The 21,429-nt window shown below is 37.1% G+C and overlaps 1 protein-coding gene across 1 annotated transcript in view; it reads right to left on the reverse strand.

Annotated features, from left to right (window-relative positions):
* The window catches only part of LOC119675276, a 37,079-nt gene extending 16,745 nt beyond the window's left edge, over positions 1–20,334 (reverse strand). Inside the window, exon 1 of the mRNA XM_038086466.1 lies at positions 18,332–20,334. Within this exon, the coding sequence (XP_037942394.1) occupies positions 18,745–20,334 (1,590 nt within the window). The 3' untranslated portion in view covers positions 18,332–18,744. The remainder of the gene's footprint in view (positions 1–18,331) is intronic.
* Between the last annotated feature and the right edge of the window lie 1,095 nt (positions 20,335–21,429).

Raw genomic sequence — 21,429 nt, forward strand, 5'->3', positions numbered from 1 at the left:
GGATAGTAGTTTGGTTTTGTTTGTTAATAGAAAAATATAATTTTAATTAATACAGTGTTTATTGTGTTCGTGGTTTAATATATAAAAGAAAAATAACCCAAACAAAGAATTTACAGCAGAAGAGGTTTTTCGATGTGTTATATTTTTATGTTTTATTGTTTTTTTCTATTTTATTTTTATGTTGTAACAAAGATGTGAACAATGAGTGTTTTTTTCATTGTTGATAATTTATTTCTTGAAATTTATGCTTATTAATTAAATATATAAAATGTGTTTTATTGTTTAATAAATGTTTAATGTATGTCTTATATTATAATTTATAATTAAAAATTCATTTTTTTTATTCCTTAACATATTTCAAGTTGTGTTTTAGTTTTGTTGTTTTATTATTTTTTATTTTCTTCAGGTTTGTTTACAAGTCATGCCCGCGGCTCATTGACGCATGGCATGTAGGTAATGTTGTTGCATTATGATCTCGATAAATATTTAAATAAATTTTATCCTTCCTAGGTTGTACGCTAAACTTTGTTGTCGGTGAGTTTGCTTCTGGTGTTGTCCGAAATGGTGTTGGTGTTACGTTTTCTACTGACGGACTGACGTCAGATTTGTACAAAAGCATATGTATGGTTGAAATTACTTTGTAGCAATTTAAACCTTTACATTTTCTCCCCTCTTCGGTAAACTGAAATTTTGGTGGCATATTTTACTTTAATCGTACTTTTGTTAAGCCTCTCCGGCTGATCTGCACCTGGTATACTTTGCCTTTGACCAGACGCTTGAAACTGATTCTTTTTCCTGCACCTCGTTTTCTATAGGCATCGCGGATAGCTTCGTTTAACTCTGGTGGCCATTCGTCCTTGGTCTCTCTGACGTTACCTGCCACCGGTGGTTGCGGCTCGACTGCATTATTCATTAACTCATTGTATAATTCGTCAACCACTGGTGGCGGTGGCGATGGACTTAGTTCACCAACAACGTCATTCCATGTGCATTGTAGTACATCGTGGTCATCGTTATCCACACTTACATGTGTAGGGATTGCTGGAGCCTGTGCTTGATCATTCTGTGAGTGTATGTTACTGATGTTCCGGTGATTTTTTTTACCTCGGCTTTCGGCAGCAATTTCCGGTCGGTGGGCCTTATGATTGGTTGCGTTTGGCCGACTTCTATGGCTCGGACTCTCCTACTAGGTTGACTTCCTTGCATTTTATTTTTATAACGTTTGGATGCTTGTTCCACAGTATTTGGTAGGTAACGGCTGCGTGGTTTACTTTCCTCTAGTTCTTCCAGTCGTTGTCGGACACGTGTGGCGGTGCGTTTAAACTTAGCTTCGTAATTAGTTGTCATCTTGGACTTTATTGATCATACTGTCTTATATATATTCAAAAGTGTGACGATTCGAGCTTTTTGAACCATGGCAGCAGAGTAGCTCTTTTCCCTTTTTTTTTTATTTTTACGTTTATTACTTCTTATTTTACACCCTACACCGTGGACATTTTCATTCGTTAGATTTACCAACTGACTGTAGACGGCTTGTTAACGTCGCCAATGATTATTACTATTATTATTTTTTTTTATATTATTGTTTTTCTCCGTTGTGCACCCGAAGATTGGCAATATGCGACGTAATATCTTTACCTGCTTTATACGGTGCTAGTTTAACAATGACTGGTGATATAAAGTGTTTGACTCTATAAGGGCCATCAAATCTGGGTACTAATTTCGCTGTAAAATATTTGGTTGCATTTGAGAGATGGTGTTGTCTAACCCAAACCAATTGGTTTATACTAGGTTTCCAGCTTCTTCGTCTTAAGTTATAATACAATGCTTGTTTTGATGCTGCTGATTGTATATATTGTTTAACTATTTTAAAAATTCTTTGCAATCTATCGGCTTTGATTGTAGGAGATAAAGTAGCTTCACCTGTACCTGGTGTACATTCATTAAACAATGAAGCAGGTAGTCTAGGTTCTCTTTCTTGTATTAAGTATGCCGCACTGTATTTCGTAGTATTGGACGTAACAGTGTTGATTGCCAGCATAATCTCGGGTAGTAGTTCATCCCAACGGCGATGTTCTCCTTGACACATTTGGGCTAGCATTGTTTTGAGTGTTCTGTTTGTTCGTTCGGTGGGGTTTTCCTGAGGAGTATATGGGGCGGTGAGCCGATGCTTGATGTCCATTTTAGCGAGCCACGTCTTAAATAATTTACTGGTGAACTGAGGTCCATTATCTGTAATGATATCCTTTGGGACTCCAAATCTCGTAATTATTCGGTTTCTAATGGCTTCAATAGTGTTTTCACTCGTAGCTCTTCGCATCGGTATTAATTCAGTCCATTTCGAGAATTTGTCAAGGATTACTAGTAGCATGTTATTACCCTTTCTTGAGCGTGGCAAAGGGCCCATGTAGTCCATTGTGATCGAAGCGAACGGTTCATCTAGGATGGAAGTGAGCATCATTCCGGCAGGCTTATCGGCACTTGGCTCACACCGCTTTACATGAGTCGTGATGTCCCTAGACATATCAGTCCAGTAATACTTAGTTTGTACACGAATTATAGTTTTCCGAATACCGTAATGTCCAGCATGCGGATCATCATGGTTTTCAAGGATGACGCGATTCTGAAGATTTTCCGGGACGCATAATTTCCAGTGATTATTCGATTGATTTTTATCGGAAGGTGGTAAACGTTTATACAACTGTTCATTGCAAATTAAAAAATCAAGATGTTGTTCTAGACTTTTTGTTACTTCATCCCACTTTCGCTTATACCAACTAATGCAGTTATAACTGTGAATCTGTAACCTTCGAGATAGGGTCGCATTTTCCTTATAGCCCATACGATGGCTAGACATTCCTTCTCTGTAGCTGAGTAGTTAATTTCTGTTGCACTAAGGTGTCTGCTGGCATACGCAATTACCCTTTCGATTCCATTAATTTGCTGCGTTAAAACTGCTCCTAAGCCTATGTTACTCGCGTCGGTCTGGAGGCAAAACTTCTCGTTAAAGTCGGGACATGTGAGGATAGGTGCTTCCGTTAGGCGTGTTTTAATTTCTTGGAATGCTAGTTGTTGGCTTTCACCCCATTTCCACTGCTTACCCTTTTTTAGCATGCTCGTTAAGGGATGGAGAATTTTGGCAAAGTCAGGAACGAAGCGTCGGTACCATGAAGCTATTCCGATGAATTGCCTAAGTTGTTTGATATTGGCAGGAGGTTGGATATTTTGAATAGCTGCCACCTTATCGGGATCTGTGTGTATTCCTTGTGAACTTACGACATGTCCCAGGTATTTAGTCTCAGTTTTAAAGAATTCTGATTTTTCAACATTAATCCGGAGTTTCGCTGACTTTAGACGTCGTAAAACCTCTCGTAAATTTTTGAGATGATGTTCAAATGTTGTGCCTGTGACGATAATGTCATCTAGGTACGCGAATGCATGTGGTTCTAAGTCCGCGCCTATAACATGATCAAGTGGCCGTTGGAACGTGGCGGTGCGGAATACAGGCCGAATGGTAACACATGCCAATGGAATAGACCTCTACCTGGTACGGTAAATGCAGTGTACTGTTTGCTTTTTTCTTCCATCGGTATTTGATTTACGCCACTCCCCATTTTTCTTTTTAACCAACACTACAGGGGCACTATATGGACTGTTCGATGGCTCGATACACCCCTTTTCCAATAATTCATCCACTTTGTCATTGATTATTTGCTGCATGGTGGGATTTTTTGGGAAGTACGTCTGTTTGATTGGGCGATCGTCCTTCGTGATAATTCTGTGTGTCGTGACGTTCGACAATCCTGATAGCGCCTGGAATTCCTGTAATTCTTTCTTCAAAAATTGATGTATCAGTTTATCTTTGTCGATTTCTATTTGTGGGGAATGTGTTTTCGCCAGGGTGGATGGTGTTATCTGTTGCGCTGGAATGGTTACGTTGTGGCTAAGTTGATGACGGCCAGGATTATTTATTGGTGGTTGATCTACATTAAATTTCTCCTGAGGTGGCAGTTGTTCCTGTTGACTGACGCGATTAATTGAAACTTGAGCTCGACATTCTTGGCTTCGAATTTGTAACTGTCTGTCAGGTTCTGAGTTTTGCTGTCGTTGTGCTTCTTGGCTTTGTAATTCTGTGTTTGGTTCTGTGTTCGGAATCTCAGTTTTGACATAACATTGTCTTACTAGCGTTTGTGACTTGGTTCCTTTTGCCTTCGGTTGATCTACAAGCTCAGTTTGTGGTTGGGTGTCTGGCGGGGATGGGATGGGAAGCTGGGGTTAATGTTTGGTACACTTCTAGATGGTCTCGTTGTATACACACTTCGGGTGTATATATGTAGTTTTAAGTTGATTTCCCCAATTGTGATATTAGTCGCGATTGCTTGTAGAAAATCCAAACCTAAAATCAGCTCCTCGGTGCCCTTGGGGAAGACCAAAAGTTCTGTTCTCACGATACGTTTCCCTAGTTGCAATGTTACTTGGGTTTCCCAGGTAAGTTTATGTATAGTATCGTCTGCCATTCGAACGTTGATGGTAGTCCTGAGTTTCTTCGGTTGAAGCTTTAGTCTGCTCATCAGAAGTTGTGAAATAAAGCTCAGTGAAGCCCCAGTGTCGATTGCGGCTTCTAGATTATGCGCATTCAACTTGATTCTTGCTTTTATCTGGGCGTCTTTTACGTGCAATTGGTTTTGTGAGAAGTTGGCAGGGCTCCTGTTGGTAGGAGTCGCTACCCCTGTGGCCGAGCGCTCCTGGTTTCCGTTTCCCGAATATTTTCGGCAGCAGTCAATGGTGCGGATATTCTTGGTGCCACACTCCCAACAGAAAAGAATTGGGCGACTTTGGCATCTACTAGCAATGTGTCCGCATTGTCTACAGCGACGACAGGTCAATTTGGGATTATTCACTCTTATATTCTGTACTTCCATTGTATGGTTACGCTCCTCACGTGGCCTGTTATGAGGGGGCTTTTCCTGTTCACTGCGTAATAGCTCAAAGTCTCCGGCCAATGCTACCAGTTCCTCCAGATTCATGAAATCAAGACGTTTAATATATAACTGATAGTCCATCCCTGAATTACGATATATTCGATCCAATTGCTGACTAGTATCGAATCCGGAATGTCGCATTAAATTCTGCATGGTGATAACATACCACATTAGTGCGTTATCTTCAAGAAGTATAGGCATCGTCTTGGGAACTAGATTTACGTTAATAGCGTAAACATCTGCTAGTTCTTCTATTCTTTCTATGAAACCCAATGGATTCTTTCCTCCATCGTAACGTACCGACCACTTCCTTACCTGTTCTATGACATGAGCATACGATGAGGCCATGATCGACATGGGGCATTAAATCTTTGGACGTCTTGTGTTTATATTTTAATTTGTGGTAACGTTAGCTTGTGCCATTCATTCTGATGATGAAATCATAATTTTTTTCGGTTTACGCTGTTTTAATCCTTGTATTCTCGCGACAAATTCTGCTTGTCCCTGCTCGGGTGCCAATTGTAACGACCGGGTTTCTATCGTTTCGTTTTGCTGAGGTAGCAAAGCGGTTGTCCAGGTTCGTTGCAATAAAATTTATACTTGCGGGACTGAATTCTGTTCCATAAATAAAAGTGTACTTTTATACAATAATTTCATAGTTACTTTATTTATTTCAATATAAAACAATAGTTACAGGTATTCAAAATATTATTTTGTTAAATGAATTCTCTTATAATTCTGACGCTCTTCGTTGTGGCGTCCGGGTGAATTAAGGTATACAATAGTATACAGTCGAGACTTTGTTGAATCGTTGTACAGGTTTATGTGGTTGACTCTGATGTTGAGAAGGTTCCTGACAGGACCGCGTTCTCTCCTGGGTTCCTTCTCTCCTTACGGATGCTCTGTGTTACGAAAACCTATAGGTTGGCTGAATGAGCCAGATAAAAAAAATAATTAACAAACAAAACAAAAGAAAATGATTGAATGGACCAGTGTAGGCTGATTAAGCCTGTAAACTAGGATTTGATCGAATTGACCAGTTGCCCGCTTTGATCGAACTGACCAGTGTAGACTGAATTAGCCTGTAAACTAGGATTTGATTGAATTGACCAGTTGCCTGCTTTGATCGAACTGACCAGTGTAGACTGAATTAGCCTGTAAACTAGGATTTGATCGAATTGACCAGTTGAACTTGTTTATCGTTTGATATCCAAGAGACAAGTTGCTAGTTCTGTGAAATTCGCGTTCTTATATACTTGTTTGACCGGAATTTTTCGGTGTAGCGTACCGGTAAACTTCGTTGTTCGTGTGGTTTAATATATAAAAGAAAAATAACCCAAACAAAGAATTTACAGCAGAAGTGGTTTTTCGATGTGTTATATTTTTATGTTTTATTGTTTTTTTCTATTTTATTTTTATGTTGTAACAAAGATGTGAACAATGAGTGTTTTTTTCATTGTTGGTAATTTATTTCTTGAAATTCATGTTTATTAATTAAATATATAAAATGTGTTTTATTGTTTAATAAATGTTTAATGTATGTCTTATATTATAATTTATAATTAAAAATTCATTTGTTTTATTCCTTAACATATTTCAAGTTCAAGCTCAGTTTAGAAATATGATCAATGTCAAAAGTAAGAAAGTATAGTTAAGATGTAACCCGATCAATAGGCACTGTACCGAGAAGAGTTTTTCTTGGCAAACAACAACTAAAAAGCGAAAATTGAAAAAGAAACACACACGTAGTTTCTTAATACGAATGATGATCAAAACTGATCTTTTTTATTATACTAATTTGTATTTGTGCGACAGGGTTGCCAATAGTACAAAAATTTCATCATTTAATTTAATTATTTATTTTTTATTTTATATCACTGAAAGTGTATTGTTACCCAACAAGCACACTAGTATATTTTCCATAGATGCAGCTCGGTTTAGAAATATAATCCATGTCAAAAGTACGAAAGTATACTTTAGATGTAACTCGATCAATAGGCACACTAGTATACTTTCATGGACTCAGCTCTGTTTAGAAATATAAACGATGTCAAAAGTACGAAAGTATACTTTAGATGTATCTCGATCAATAGGCACACTAGTATATTTTTCATAGATGCAGCTCAGTTTAGAAATATGATCGATGTCAAGAGTACGAAAATATATTTTAGATGCAATTCGATCAATAGGCAAATTAGTATATTTTCGTAGACTGAATGTGAAAAATATGAAAGAATATTTTATATGCAGCTTTCTCAATACGTATAATTATTCTATAAAGCAAGATTTTTAAGTAATATGATTTTATGTTCTTAAACGCGATTAGTTTAATAAGCACAGTTCTTGTGCTTTTAGCCTTGGGTTGATTTACAGCGCACAATTGTTATATTCTTCGACTCAGCTCGATTTTTAAATATAATTTTTCTATACAGCAAAATTTGCAAGTAATATGATTGTATGTTCTTAAACGCGACTCGGTTTAACACGTACCGTTCTTGTTTTTTTAGCCGTGAGTCGATTTACCTCGCACAATTGTTATTTTCTTCGACTCAGCTCGATTTATAAGTGTAATTTTTCTATACAGCAAGATTTTCAAGTAATATGATTGTATGTTCTTAAATGCGGTTTTACAGGCACAACTCTTGTATTTTAAGCCGTGGCTCGATTTACCGCGCACAATTGTTATTTTCTTCGATTCAGCTCGATTTATAAGTATAATTATTTTATACAGCAAACTTTTCAAGTAATATGATTGTATGTTCTTAAACACGACTCGGTTTGACAGGCACAATTCTTGAATTTCTAGCTTATAAATCGCTTACCACTTTCTTCCTAGCTGCTCGCTTCGTATCTGCTTTGTCTCGATTCCTTGCCTTGACTTGTTATCCATACTATATTACCTGTTAAATCATATATTTTGTGGAGGACTTCCATAGAGTACTATTAAAATCTTCTATGTATGTTCTCCATCTGGCAAATATTAAAGCTTCCAGACCGATATAATACACGATATATATAGCTGGTTACCTTGTAATAGGTACATCTGCACTCTTCCACAATAGTAGTCCCAAGAAGCTGATCCGTGCTGTCCAAGGATGCTCGTAAAAAGAGATCGATTTCATATTTATGCGCCCTTTTATTTGTTTTTGACGACGCTTTTAGTTCCGCTATATTCCGGAGTTGTTTATTTGTTTACGCGTGATGTGCATTCTTTTTTATATGCAAGAATTGTTTTTGGATGTTTATTTGTTAATTTCATACTTATTGCAAAACACATTGCTTTCCCGTTGTTCACTTGTTTGCATTTGTAATTTGTAATATACAATGTAATAACAACAACACGACACTAGTAACTAGAAAAGACGTTTTAGTTACACATCATAATAAACTACGTTTGACACTCAACACAACTTAATTTCACTCACTGTGGAATTGCAATATAATCTAAAATAAAATAGTCCCACACCGTAACACATTGAATAGATCTGAAATTATTATCACAATTTACAATAAATAAAGAAATGTTTTTAAATAAGTGAAGAATATGCATACCTTATTTGTTCACTATTTATATATTTATTTTATTTATTGTTTAATATTTATTTTATTATTTTTTATTATTTATTAATAAAGAAATATAAATATTAAAAACAACCACTACCAACACTAGTTAAAAAAACAAGTTTGTAAACAATACAAGAAACGTCAAAGCATGAAAGCTTTTGAACGAAATGCAAAGCACGGCGAATTCAAGAACACACGAAAACACAAAGCACAGAAATTACATCCAAGAGAACAGCAGCAACAAAAGACAGCAAGTACCAAAAACACCAATGGCAAATATACCGATGCGTTACACAAAAGCTTCGGTCGTTTGAATAAAAATAAAAGCGCATTGTACAAGCAAAGTCACTTGTTGAAAAACTCTCAAAGGTAGTAATACGTTTCTGTGAAACAAGTCAATTGAACCGTAGTCAAGGTAGTTACATACATCTTGATTATTAGTCTTGAAGCACGTCAAGGCAAAATTACATCTTGACTAGTAGTCTCGTATTATGTCAATGTAGTTCCATACATCTTGACTAGTATTTTTGTATCACGTCAAGGTTGTTCCATACATCTTGATTAGTAGTTTTATATAATCACGTCAAGGTAGTTTCATACATCTTGACTAGTAGTCTCGAATCATGTCAAGCTAGTTCCATACATCTTGATTAGTAGTTTTATATAAACACATCAAGGTCGTTCCATACATCTTGACTAGTAGTTGTATTGCAATGACCCCTAAACAAAGGCTAAGTATATCTCAGCGTTATCTATGAACAAGAACGTGTCGTTACAATTGTCCGAGCAGGAACCTGGTTAGTCAATCACAGAAGACAAGACAGTAATAGGAAAATTTATTTGTTTATAATTCGAGGAATACCAAAGTACTAATCAAATCAAGAAATCATATCAATCAGAGGAAAAGGGAAGGCAGAAGTACTCGAAAAAGAGTCACGAAGGACGATCAATTTAGATGTACAATGCTAGAAAGGACGTGTTGGACCTGAAGGTACTAGATCTGTAGAAGAGTTTCGTAGAAGAATTACAAATTATATCGATGAGGTGGATTACGATGCAGGTATCACTAATAGAATAAAAGAAATAGCTCGTAATCATGAACAATCAACACCCACTATCCAGATACCGGGAACTGATGTTGTTTCACCAAATCCACCAGCTTATTCCTATCCCCAAACCATTGATCAGGTACATAAATGGTCAAATAAATATGACGGGAGTAAGGACGCAGTGTCGCAGTCCTGACATTCCTTCAAGACTGATTTCTTATGATTCTTCCTACTGAGCTGTTTAGAAACAACTGCCTTTATTTTAATAACATAATAATGTGCAGTGTTCAGAGTATATATAAGAGTTATAAGAGTATATAATGCATAATAAAGTGAGTGTAATGTAATATAATAATATAAGAGTTGTACTTATTTTAAACTTCACAACATCTTTCTTTTTTTTTTATAAATTTTTCATATTTATGTTACATTTTAATATTCATTTTAAATCTATTTTTAATTGATTTAATATTTTATCTAAAGTTCTAAAAAGGGGTGCATCGTTTTCAAGAAAATGCAACCACCAAACACTTGTTTACCTTTTTTGTAAATACGTCAAAAACAGCTCTCTCTCTCTCTTAAAATGCCATGAAGAGCTTTTATTTAGAGTATGTTCAATATATTCCTTTGCATTTGGAATACCTTCTGCTCAAAAAGTACCCGTTAACTACTCGTTAAGTAATAGACCTTTTTCAAAAATTTTCTTTTTGGTATATTGGTACACCCGTTCTTGACATATAGTACAAATTTGAGAGCCATCTGTCAATTAGTTTGTTTATAGTAGCTGTTAATGTGAGACTACCTCAATTGCATTTAGCGATTTTTACTATGGAAAATTCAGTTGAACAACGAGTTTGTTTGTAATTTTGTGTTTTGAACGAAATTTCATGTGTTGAAGCATTGAAAATGGTGTAGAAAGCTTACGGGGACTCTTCTATGTTGCTAACACAGGCATATGAGTGGTATAAATGATTCAAAGAGGGTCGTGAAGTGTTCGAAGATTTGCCTCGTTCTGGACGTCCATCAACATCAAATAGTTACTGAAGAAAACGTGGCAAAAATTAAGAAAATTGACATCTCAAATGAATCCGTTCGTCACATTCTACATGATATATTGGGCATGAGACGTGTTGCAGCTCAACTTGCACCGAAACAACTTGATTTTTTGCAAAAAGAATATCGAAAGAACGTGTGTGAAAAAATGATTTTTGAGCATGGAAACGACTCTACATTCATGAAACGCATCATAACAGGTGATGAGACATGGGTTTATAAGTATAACGTCGAAACCAGTCAACAATCGAGCTAATGACGCTTCGAAAACGAACCAAAATCCAAAAAAGCGCTCGAAAATTAAAGTTATGCTCACTGTTTTTTTCGACTACCGGTGTTGTTCATTACGAATTTTTGACAGAGGGTCATACCATCAATAAAAAATATTACCTAGGCGTTATGCGGCATTTGCGTAAGTCCATCCGTAAGAAAAGACCAGATTTGTGGAGAGTCAACAATTGGATTCTTCGCCACGACAATGCTATATCGCACACGGCTCTTGTTGTGTTATGTTTCCCAACCTTTCTCACACTTTAGTCAATAACATAAAAAAGGGCTAATGTGAGTAATTGACGTGAGGCTACACAAACTGTATATTGCTATGTTAATTTTTTCTTTATTTATTTTTGGATATTCCATATTTTATTTAAAAAATTTAACACTTTATCGAGTTTTGCCGTTTTTTTTTTTTTAAGTAATTCTAAGTTTTATTTCATTTATTAGATATACATAATAGTTTTTATATTTAAAACCGATTTCTTCCATTTTAACTTTCGATCATGTATTTTTATGTTTAATTCATATCTTGTCTATTAAGAAGCACTGATTTTCATCAAACTTTATTATATTTAATAATGAGCTTAATTTTATTTTAAATTTATGTTTATACTCTAAAATTAGTTGTATACAAATTTAAATGTAAAATGTTTTATAACTTATAAAATAATATTGAAAATTAATGTGATTTTTTTGTCTTGTTGACTTTGATTTATGATAGATTTAACCAATTTATTGTCATTAAAATACTTATAAATTTTAATCGAAATATCGACAAATGATATATATATAGATATATATATTATATTTCTAAATTAATTAGAACATTAACCAAACAAAATAAATGAACGATTTGTTTTTTATTTTCTTAATTTTTAATGCATATTGTGATTGTATTTACGAAATTGTTTCAATAATTTTTCTTTTATTTTAAGAATTTAATGTTGCAAAAAACATTTTATTTAACAGTTCACTTTATATTATTATTTATTGAACAAGCTCCAAACTGTAGCACCTGCTCGTGCTGATATCCAAAAAACAACTCTTCTACCTACTCTCTCAATCAAACGAATGCCTTTACCCCAATTTAGAATATTTACCGATCCCAAATTTGGTGTATACAGCTAGCAACAATTCCATTGGCACGCAAATATCACGCAATACAACCGTTACTACCAACTCCAAGGGCGGTTTACAATATAAAATTAATATATTAATAATATATTAATATATCAATATTAATTTAATTCAATAAAACTTACTATAATTCTCCAATTTACAACATTTAATTCAATATTAATTTCTATAGTTCTCCAATTTACAACATCTGCTGAAAATCGCCTGTCTCGCAGATGCGGTCTGCTAACTTCGCCAAATCGGTCAGTGGCACGTCCGATGCCTGCGGGGTAGACCACATCTGTGTTTGTAAACGATGCGTCCAAAAAGACTTAGGAATTAATTGCTCACCTTGTCTTTTGCTAATGCTGTAAACTCCGCCAGCAACTTTGTTGATCGTCTGTCACCAAGTCCAATCTCTGACAGCAACCGTTGAATATTACGTGCTCGCTCTCACTGTAGCGGTTAATGATTCAGGCCTTTAAATTGTCATACTTTCCAGCTGCAGGAAGATGAAGGACCGTATTGAACTGCGTGAAGCCACTTTAGATACCAGCTACTGCTAATTGCGCCTCGATCTCGACAAACCAAATCTTCCGTTGCTTACTATCGGAAACCGACACTACACCTTCAACTGGAGCTTGCATCACGGCTAGGGAATTAGAAATTTTGCTCGAAAATTCTTAATTTTAATTTTCGAAGATTACGTCAAGTTACCAATTTAACAAAGGACCTCACTTAGTCACCTAACACGAAAACAAATCTTAAGCAATCGAAAGTAAACTCTATTTAGTTTTTTCGGAACAAAATTATAAAGGTTTTTTTCCAAAAACTTGAAAACAAATTTCTAAAATTGAATTTGACACTTCAATTTCAATACATTTTCAACGCCTGTTTTCCTCGCCACACCTCCTTTTCCTAAATGTAATGCCACATTTACTCTAATGACCGGCACTAAAAATAGCGGGCGGACGACGCTGGTTTACGCATCTAAATACGTTACATTTTGTATGATAATGAAAAATTTCTTCTTATATCTTACTTAATGTAGACGGCATTAACATAAATTTGGATGAAAATGTAATGTAAGAGCTTACTGTAAACGAAGGTGTGAAGAAAACCTTTCGCTTTATATAAATGCTCTCGGATGCATATGTATTACACTGCGTTATTGCGCTCATATTATTATATGGTGTTCTGGTATGGTTAACTGTAACAAAAAGAGAATATATAAACCATTCTGTAGAAGTTCAACAACTTCGATATACACCAACGGCTGCTCCAGAAGCCATTTTCAACAGCAAGCTAATTTTTTGCATAAAATCAGACAGAAAATTTAGCTAACAAATTTTTTTTTTCTTTTATTTATTGAATCACTTAATTATTTAAATCTTACATACTAAAAATATACATTCAAAGTTTATGTCACAACCTAAACTTTCCTTGTTTAAAACTTGATGTGGTAATACATACAGGTATACCGGTAAATCTGATCTTTTGAGACGGGATATATTTCTTGTTCTGGTAAGATATTTTAGTATCGTATTTTAGCCGTAGGAGGGCTAGCTCGTCTTTGTCTAGAGGTGAAGGTCCATATGTATGATGGAATTTCTGAGGAACCAGGGTGCTCCTGTTAAAGAACGAACTATTTTTGACTGAATGCGCTGTATAATATTTATATTTGACGCGCTGACTTTACCCCAGAGTTTGGCCTCGTAAGTAAATATCAATAGTTTATGGAAAGAAGCTGGTAAAATTTGCCTAATTTTAAAGACTAGGCCTTCGTGCCATACTTTGTCAAAGGCCTGTGCAATGTCAAGAAATAGGCCACAACAGTATTTTCCTTCTTCATAGGCCTTTCTAATTTCGTTTGCCACTCGGTGAACTTGCTTAATTGTGTTGTGTTTATGCCGGAAACCAAATTGGTGAGTAGGATAGCTAACAAATGATTAAACAATTAATTCAAAAAGTCTTTGGACACAACTCTATAAATCATAATGCTGAAGTCATTATAAACTATTTGATACGGACTATGCATGGTTAAAGAGGGAACTAAAGAATTATGGAAAATGAAAGCATATACGATTCTTAGCCATTGTAATATGTTTTAGAAAGTAGTATTTCATATTATAAAAATGGCAGAATTTCTTTGCTTGCAAAAAAAAACTAACTATATAATAAAATATGACCCAGCATTTATAAAAGCACTCTGCTCATTCTAAACATCCTTTAAAAATTTTCAGCAGTGTGACAAAGCAATAGGTATAGAACTTATAGGCGTGGAATATGTATATATAACGTCCCTGGCGATAAAAGTATAGAGTACTCTTTACTCTAAAGAGTATAGAAAAATAAAATGGTTGACAATATTACTAAAATTGAGACCAGTCTTGTAAAGAACCAAATGAGCTTGTCTCGATATATGTATATAAACAACAAGATGAATATATTTTAGAAAAGGTGAAAGATGGGTGGCGTAACTAACGTTTCAATAAAGTCGCTAGGTGAAAGTGCAAAATATGTTCTTGTACGGCTGAAGATGTTTTGTTCTGAATACATTATTATTACATAAGTATAAAAATGATAAACTTTATTAAAATATATGTAACAAGTTTAATGAGACATCGTTGATTACATAAAATATATATTTTTTTAATCAGCAACAAAAGCGAATGGGTCTTGTAATTGTAATTCCGAATGGATCTTGTGATTCCCGGCTATCTGTTAGTTTAATTGCCAAAAATGTTTCAATAGCTGAGTAATTCACAAAATTTCGTATCAATTATTTTATGTACGGTCTATACGGAATACATATTTGCCTAACATTAGTTTATATTTTTACCGAATATAATACTTTAAACATACTGTGACCAACATAAATTTTAGCACAACAAGAATATTGAATTTTAACACTGCTTTTACTCCGTTAATACACCGTATGTTAATTAACAAAAATTATATTAGACAAAATACTTAATTTCCAATTAGAATTACTTTATTTCATTATATTATCTCTCATATTTCATTTCTTGAAATTAAAAACCCAAAGAAAAGCTCCCAATTTTGCAGAACAATATTAGATTAGATTAGATTATGCTGGCAGGCCATAAAGGCCACGCGTAGACCACTAAGGTCCATTGCGATACCAGATCAGAGTCTTGTTTTAGCGATTGTAAACATCACTTAAGATGCGCGTTTCATTAGCAAAATTTATTAAGATTCCAACAGAAACCTCAGGTATGTACTCCAGTCCTGCAAAACTGAAAGCTCCTAAGTATTTTTGTCGAGTTCTCGAGAGAGCCGGGCAATTACACATCAGATGCTCTAGAGTTTCCTTTGCATCCGGCTCATTGCATTTCCTGCAAGCATCGTTGTGAATTAGGTTTAGTTTTCGGGCATGTGATGCAACCAAACAGTGACCTGTCAACACACCAATTAATGTTCTACAGTTCCTTAGGTTAAACGATATAACATTCTTGGTGTATTTTTCTTCGTATATGTGTCTACACATAATTCTAGCTGTTCTACAGGTGGTTAAGTTCCGCCACCTTACCTTTGCTCTCCTTATCATGTGCTCGTCCAGAAGTTTATGTATTTGTTTCAGAGGTCTAAGTACTTCGCTCGTTTGTTCCTCTGAAAGTTTTGCGCCATTTTTAGCAATAGCATCAACTGTCTCATTTCCCTCTATGCCTTTATGACCAGGAATCCAGTACATACAAAGTCTGCGGTTGCAGGCTAGTCTTGCTATAGCTTCCTTGCATTCTAGAACATTTTTGGATGATGACCAGTAAGATTTGATCGCCTTAATGGCTGCTTGGCTATCCACATAGAAATTTATGCAGTAGTTTCTCGTTTTATCCCTACACACAAGCTCCGCCGCTTTCTTAACAGCAAACACTTCTGCTTGGAATACACTGCAGTAGTTGGGAAGTTTAAACGGCATTCTTATGCTCAATTCCGCACAATATATGCCAGCTCCTACTCCCACTTCTATCTTTGAACCGTCTGTGAAAACATTTATGGTGTTGCATTTTGGCACCATGCCTTTTTTCCATCCTTCGTTTTCGATCACAGTTTTTATTGTTGCTCCGGTGTACATGATCGGAATCATATAATCCGAATCAAGAGTGGCGTTCTGATTTACAACGTTATGCCCGAAAGATCTTCGAGTAAGTTGCCCAGTGATGCGTAGCCGTTCGGCTGTTTTTGCCGCCATATTCTCGGCAAAGATATCAATTGGGGGTAAGTTTAGTATAGCTTCTAGAGCTGCCGTCGGAGTTGTTCTTATTGCACCGGTGATGCACATCGCCGCGTGTCTTTGGACCTTTTCCAGGGGTTTTATATATGTTTTCTTTTTCACAACTGTCCACCAAACTAATATACCGTAAAGTAATATAGGTCTAACTATAGCCGTGTAGCACCAGTACATAAGACCGGGTGAGAGACCCCATGTACTTCCCAGCATCCTTTTACATGCGTATAAAGCATTTGTTGCCTTCTTTACCCGTTCTTCTACATTAGGCTTCCACGCCAGTTTGCTATCCACAATTACTCCAAGGTATTTCGTTTGAGTTTTCAGTGGCGCAAGAGTTCCGTTCAAGTTAGGTGGCGTCCATGCTGTGACCTTGCACTTTCTTGTGAAAAGTATTGTGTCTGTTTTTTCTGCGTTTACGCTTAAGCCAGCGTCGGTCGCCCAGTTGTAAATTGATTTGAGAGCGTCGCTCATTAACGCACTTAGAGTAGATAGGCATCTCCCCGTTATAACTACTGCGATGTCGTCCGCATATGCAATTAGTTTCGGAGCTTTACCATCAAATTGTTTAAGAATTTTATTGATTACCAGTAACCAGAGAAGGGGTGAGAGAACGCCTCCCTGCGGAGTTCCTTTACATGTTTCCCTAGCTAGAGTTGTATCGTTCCATTCTGCCCTTATCTGTCTGCAGCTTAAAAGGCTTGCAATCCATTGATATGTGGCTGAGTTTATACCAACATCATCTAAGCTATTTAAAATAGCTTGCGTTGATACATTATTGAAAGCTCCCGCAATATCCAGAAAAACTCCTAGAGCGTATTCTTTGTATTCTAAGGCCTTTTCAATATTAGTGACAAGTGTATGGAGAGCAGTCTCCGTGGATCTGCCCTTAGTATAAGCGTGTTGTGCTCTTGACATAACTTCAGGAGCTAATTGGTCTCCTATATGTGCTGCTAGTATTTTTTCAAAAATTTTGAGAATAAAAGAGGTAAGACTAATTGGCCTATAATCTCTAGAGTAAAGGTGACCATTTTTTCCTGCTTTCGGAATAAAAATGACTCTTGCCATTCGCCAGTTTACAGGTACGTAATTATGCTTCAAGCATCCTCTAAAGATATTTATCAGCCATGTTTTTATTAGGTCCGAAGCCTTTTGTATCATAGCTGGATAAATACCATCAAGTCCAGGAGATTTGTATGAGGCGAATGATTTGATTGCCCATTCCAGCCTCACGTGAGTAACAATATTTTTTCCTGCGGAGCCTACTATATTCCTGACCGGTTCGGTATTGCTCACAATTGCACAGCCAGGAAAGTGAGTGTTAGTAAGATCTACAAGTGATTCAGTGTTAGTTTTTGTCCATTCGCCGTTTTCCTTCCTGACAAGGTTAGGCATAGTTGGGTGTTTGGATAGTAGTTTTCTAAGCCTAGCTACCTCCACCGTCTTTTCTATACCTGCGCAAAAATCCTTCCAGGAGTTTCTTTTCGCATTTCGAATGTCTTTTTTGTATTGCTTAAGAATATATCTGTACTCTTCCCAGATAACTTCACTTTCTGCTAGCTGAGCCAGCTTGAAGATTTCGCGAACGTAGCGTCTTTTTGATCCCAATTCCTTATTCCACCAAGGAGGTTGAGATCTACGTTTAGTACGCATTGGCGGGCACGCGATATGGTAAGCTATAGTTAGGGCTCTGGTAAGTTGGTCAAGCCTAACTTTCAGATCCACGTAAGAATCAATTGTCGTAATTTTTTTCAGTCTCTGTTTCAGAATTTTTCGATAGAGGTCCCAATTCGTTTGTTTGGGATTTCTTACAACTTTTCTGCTTTTAAGGTACTGAAAATCTATTTGGAAACTAATATATTTGTGATCTGAAAATGATGGTTCGTTAAGAACCTTCCATTCTATCACCTGTACATTATCTTCCGTGAAGAGTGTTATATCTAGAACGTTTCTGGAGGTCGGTCCAACATAGGTCGGTTCCTCTCCTCTGTTAGCTACACTAAGCCTACTTTGTATTATGTAATTAAAAAGAGACTCACCTCTGTCATTGATGTCAGTGCTTCCCCAAAGCGTATGATGTGCGTTGGCGTCAGTACCAATTATCAGACTTTGCTCTCCTTCGCCAGCTAAATCTACCAGCCTTTGGAGTTCTTCTGATGGTATTTCTTCCTCATGTGGCATGTAGCAAGACGCGAGAAGTATGTTCCTATCGCCGTCAACCACCACTACCGTTAGATCTTCTGTAGAGAGAGAGTTAACAATATAAGAATTAATACCTTTCTTTACTAGTATAACAGTTCTTACCCTTGTTACCCCATGTGGAATGAATGTGTTATAATTTCGTGAGTTTAACCCAGAGACCAGGTTGCCCGAGGCCAACCATGGTTCCTGAATTAAAGCCACATCGTAGCCGCCCTCTTCTAGATTAAGGAGGAGCTCAGCTGAGGCAATTTTACTTCGATGGAGGTTTATTTGTAGAATCTTTAGCATGAGCTTCCGATTCTTCCCCGGGGTTGGTTTCACCACTCATCACACCCGGTTCCTCTCCTTCGCGAAGATTGAGGGACGAGCTTAGGATTTCTTCAATACCGAGATCCTCCTCGATTTCCTCCGCAGCGAGTGTATTAGAATTCCTATCGGTTGGGTGTCGTTTTTTGAGGCGAAGGTACACGCTCCCTACTCCCCACGACATCTTCCCGTATCGTGAATACAGAATGTCCTCGGCCATTTTGTTGATTAATAGGATGTAGTTTTGTCCCTTGCCTTCTTTAGCTGGCTTGAGGACCTTTAACACCTTCCAATCGCTTGTTGGCACATCCGGATTCTGTCGTTGTAAGAGACGAAGAGCATCCTCTGGCTTCACCACTCGAGGTATAAGAACCTTCGCTTTGGGCAAAGACGGGATATTTTTCCTGTCCACTACCTCCAAAGATGCCCCTTCCCATAGGCCTTGGAGCGTTTTAACTGCCTCCCTTAACCAGTTCAGGGTAGAGTCGTCTTTACACTTCAGTAATTTCACTCCGTTGAACCAGCCGGCCCTGTCAAATGATGGCATTGGAGCTTCTGGTTCCGCGCTCATTTTGGCGAACATAGCATCTAATAGCTTCATTTCCACTATTTTCCACCTAGTTTCTACCATTTGACCCTGTGGATCACTGCGGTCGATAAGTGCCACAATCAAGCGTCGCTTGGCCACTATCTCCGCCATTGTTAGTTTAGATGTAGACGCTTCCTGTTCTTTTGGATCATTGGCTTTCGTCTTTTTTGTTGCTGTCGCTGCTTTAGATGTGGACGCTTCCGGCCTTTTAGTAGTATCGGTTTTCGTCCTTTTCGTAGCAGTTTTATGTTGAGGGGCAGCCTCATCTTTACGCTTTTGTCTCTTTCCAAAAGGACCTTCGCTTTCAGTTGAGCGCTGCCTTTTACATGCCATATCTTCCTCGATTCGATTTGCAAATTTGGAATCCGAGGGTTCACACCATCTTTTACCTGCGAAAAAGGCTCGACCTTTCTCTATCTCCTCTTTTGCCCAGACTAGCCTGTCTTTCTCCTCCTTCGACAGATCATTCCGGTCTCCGAGGCGAGCACAGAGTTTTATCGCAGCCTTATATCTGGATTTGGCTTTCAACCCCTCCTTATTTGGTTCAGCCCTAGGCCTACGAATGGCCTTAGCAGCTTCCCCCGGAGAACGAAGAAGAGCTTCCTCCTCAATTGTGTTGACACTAGCAACGCTCTCGTGATCCGAGTCTACAGGGACTATGGCATCACTGCGTTGCATTGTATTTTTATTTTTTGAAATTGCGCCTTTGTGACCCAAGTCTACAGGAACTTTGGCATCACTGCGCTGTTGTTTGGCAGTAGTAGTACAACTACTGGAACCTGCTCCGATCCCAGCAGAGGTGCAGTCACTGGCGACGCGGCTTATAAAATCACCGCGCCCGCCGGTGGTAGCAACTGCGCCTCCCACCGACGTTTGGGCTGATATCCCAGCCCGATTTTCTTCATTCTTCAACTCCATTTGGTTTTTTATGGAAAAACCTACCATTTTGCATTTTTGTCTACTGCCAGACACCTCAAAGTTATGACTAGGGAAGGGGCTCACCTGCACTGACCCTGTTGATACCACGACTACTACACATGAGACTCTTCCTTCATCTTAGCTAGACACATCACAGTCCTTGACAAGCCGCGTCATGTTCCTCAGCTATAACATCCGAGAGCTTCATGAATCGAATTGCCAAAAAATGGATGATGCCCATTGCCCGGTCAGCACCCACGGGGAGGGTTTACAACGAGGATTTTCGCCGACCTGCAGAACAATATACTGTCAACATTTGTAGTGAACGAACATGTTTTCAAGTCGGTCTCCAAGAAATTTAAAATTTACGATCTAAAAACTTTTTATAACAATTATTTTTGCAAAAACTTTTTTTGTTATTAAAACAAAAAGAGAAAATATTTATCGCGCTTTTTCAGTTTTTATTTATATTCATTTACAATAAACTACTTAAACAGCCGACAGAGATAGCTGACAGAGACATCGGACCAATAATTAAAGTTCAAAATAAGAAGAAAAAGCATACAAGAGATCAAAAGTGATGACAGAGATAGCTATTATTGTATTAAAAAAATGTGTGGCACAAAGGCTATGATTCTAAAGCGCGGTGCATACCGATTCATTTTTGAATGTCATTCAAGTTGCGCTCTCTCTTGCTCAAATTTATTCTAGTGACTGATCTTGAACATGGTCACATTCAAGAGTTCTCATTCAAGCCAAATTTTTGAAGACTAAGGGTGTTTACGCAAGCTGTAAGTGTGTTTCACATGCTATAAGTGTTTAAGTGCAACCACGATAAAATATGCTCTTGAATGACGAATGCAAGTTTTTGAGTGACAGACAATCATTCACAACAAGTTTGTGAGAAACTGAATCATAGCTTGCCCAAATTTTAGTTGGTTGTGTGTCATTAAAAGGAGCTATCATTGTTGAGTATCATTAATGGATTTTCTCTCTTGAATGATACTCAAAAAGAATAGTTTGCACCGGTCTTAACACACCCATTACACATCAACAATTGTTGTCAACAATCGTTGTCGTCGTTTGTTATTACACATCAAATCGGTCGACATTATTTTAAAT

The sequence above is a fragment of the Teleopsis dalmanni genome, chromosome 2 (assembly GCF_002237135.1).
Source record: "Teleopsis dalmanni isolate 2A chromosome 2, ASM223713v2, whole genome shotgun sequence".
NCBI lineage: Eukaryota > Metazoa > Arthropoda > Insecta > Diptera > Diopsidae > Teleopsis > Teleopsis dalmanni.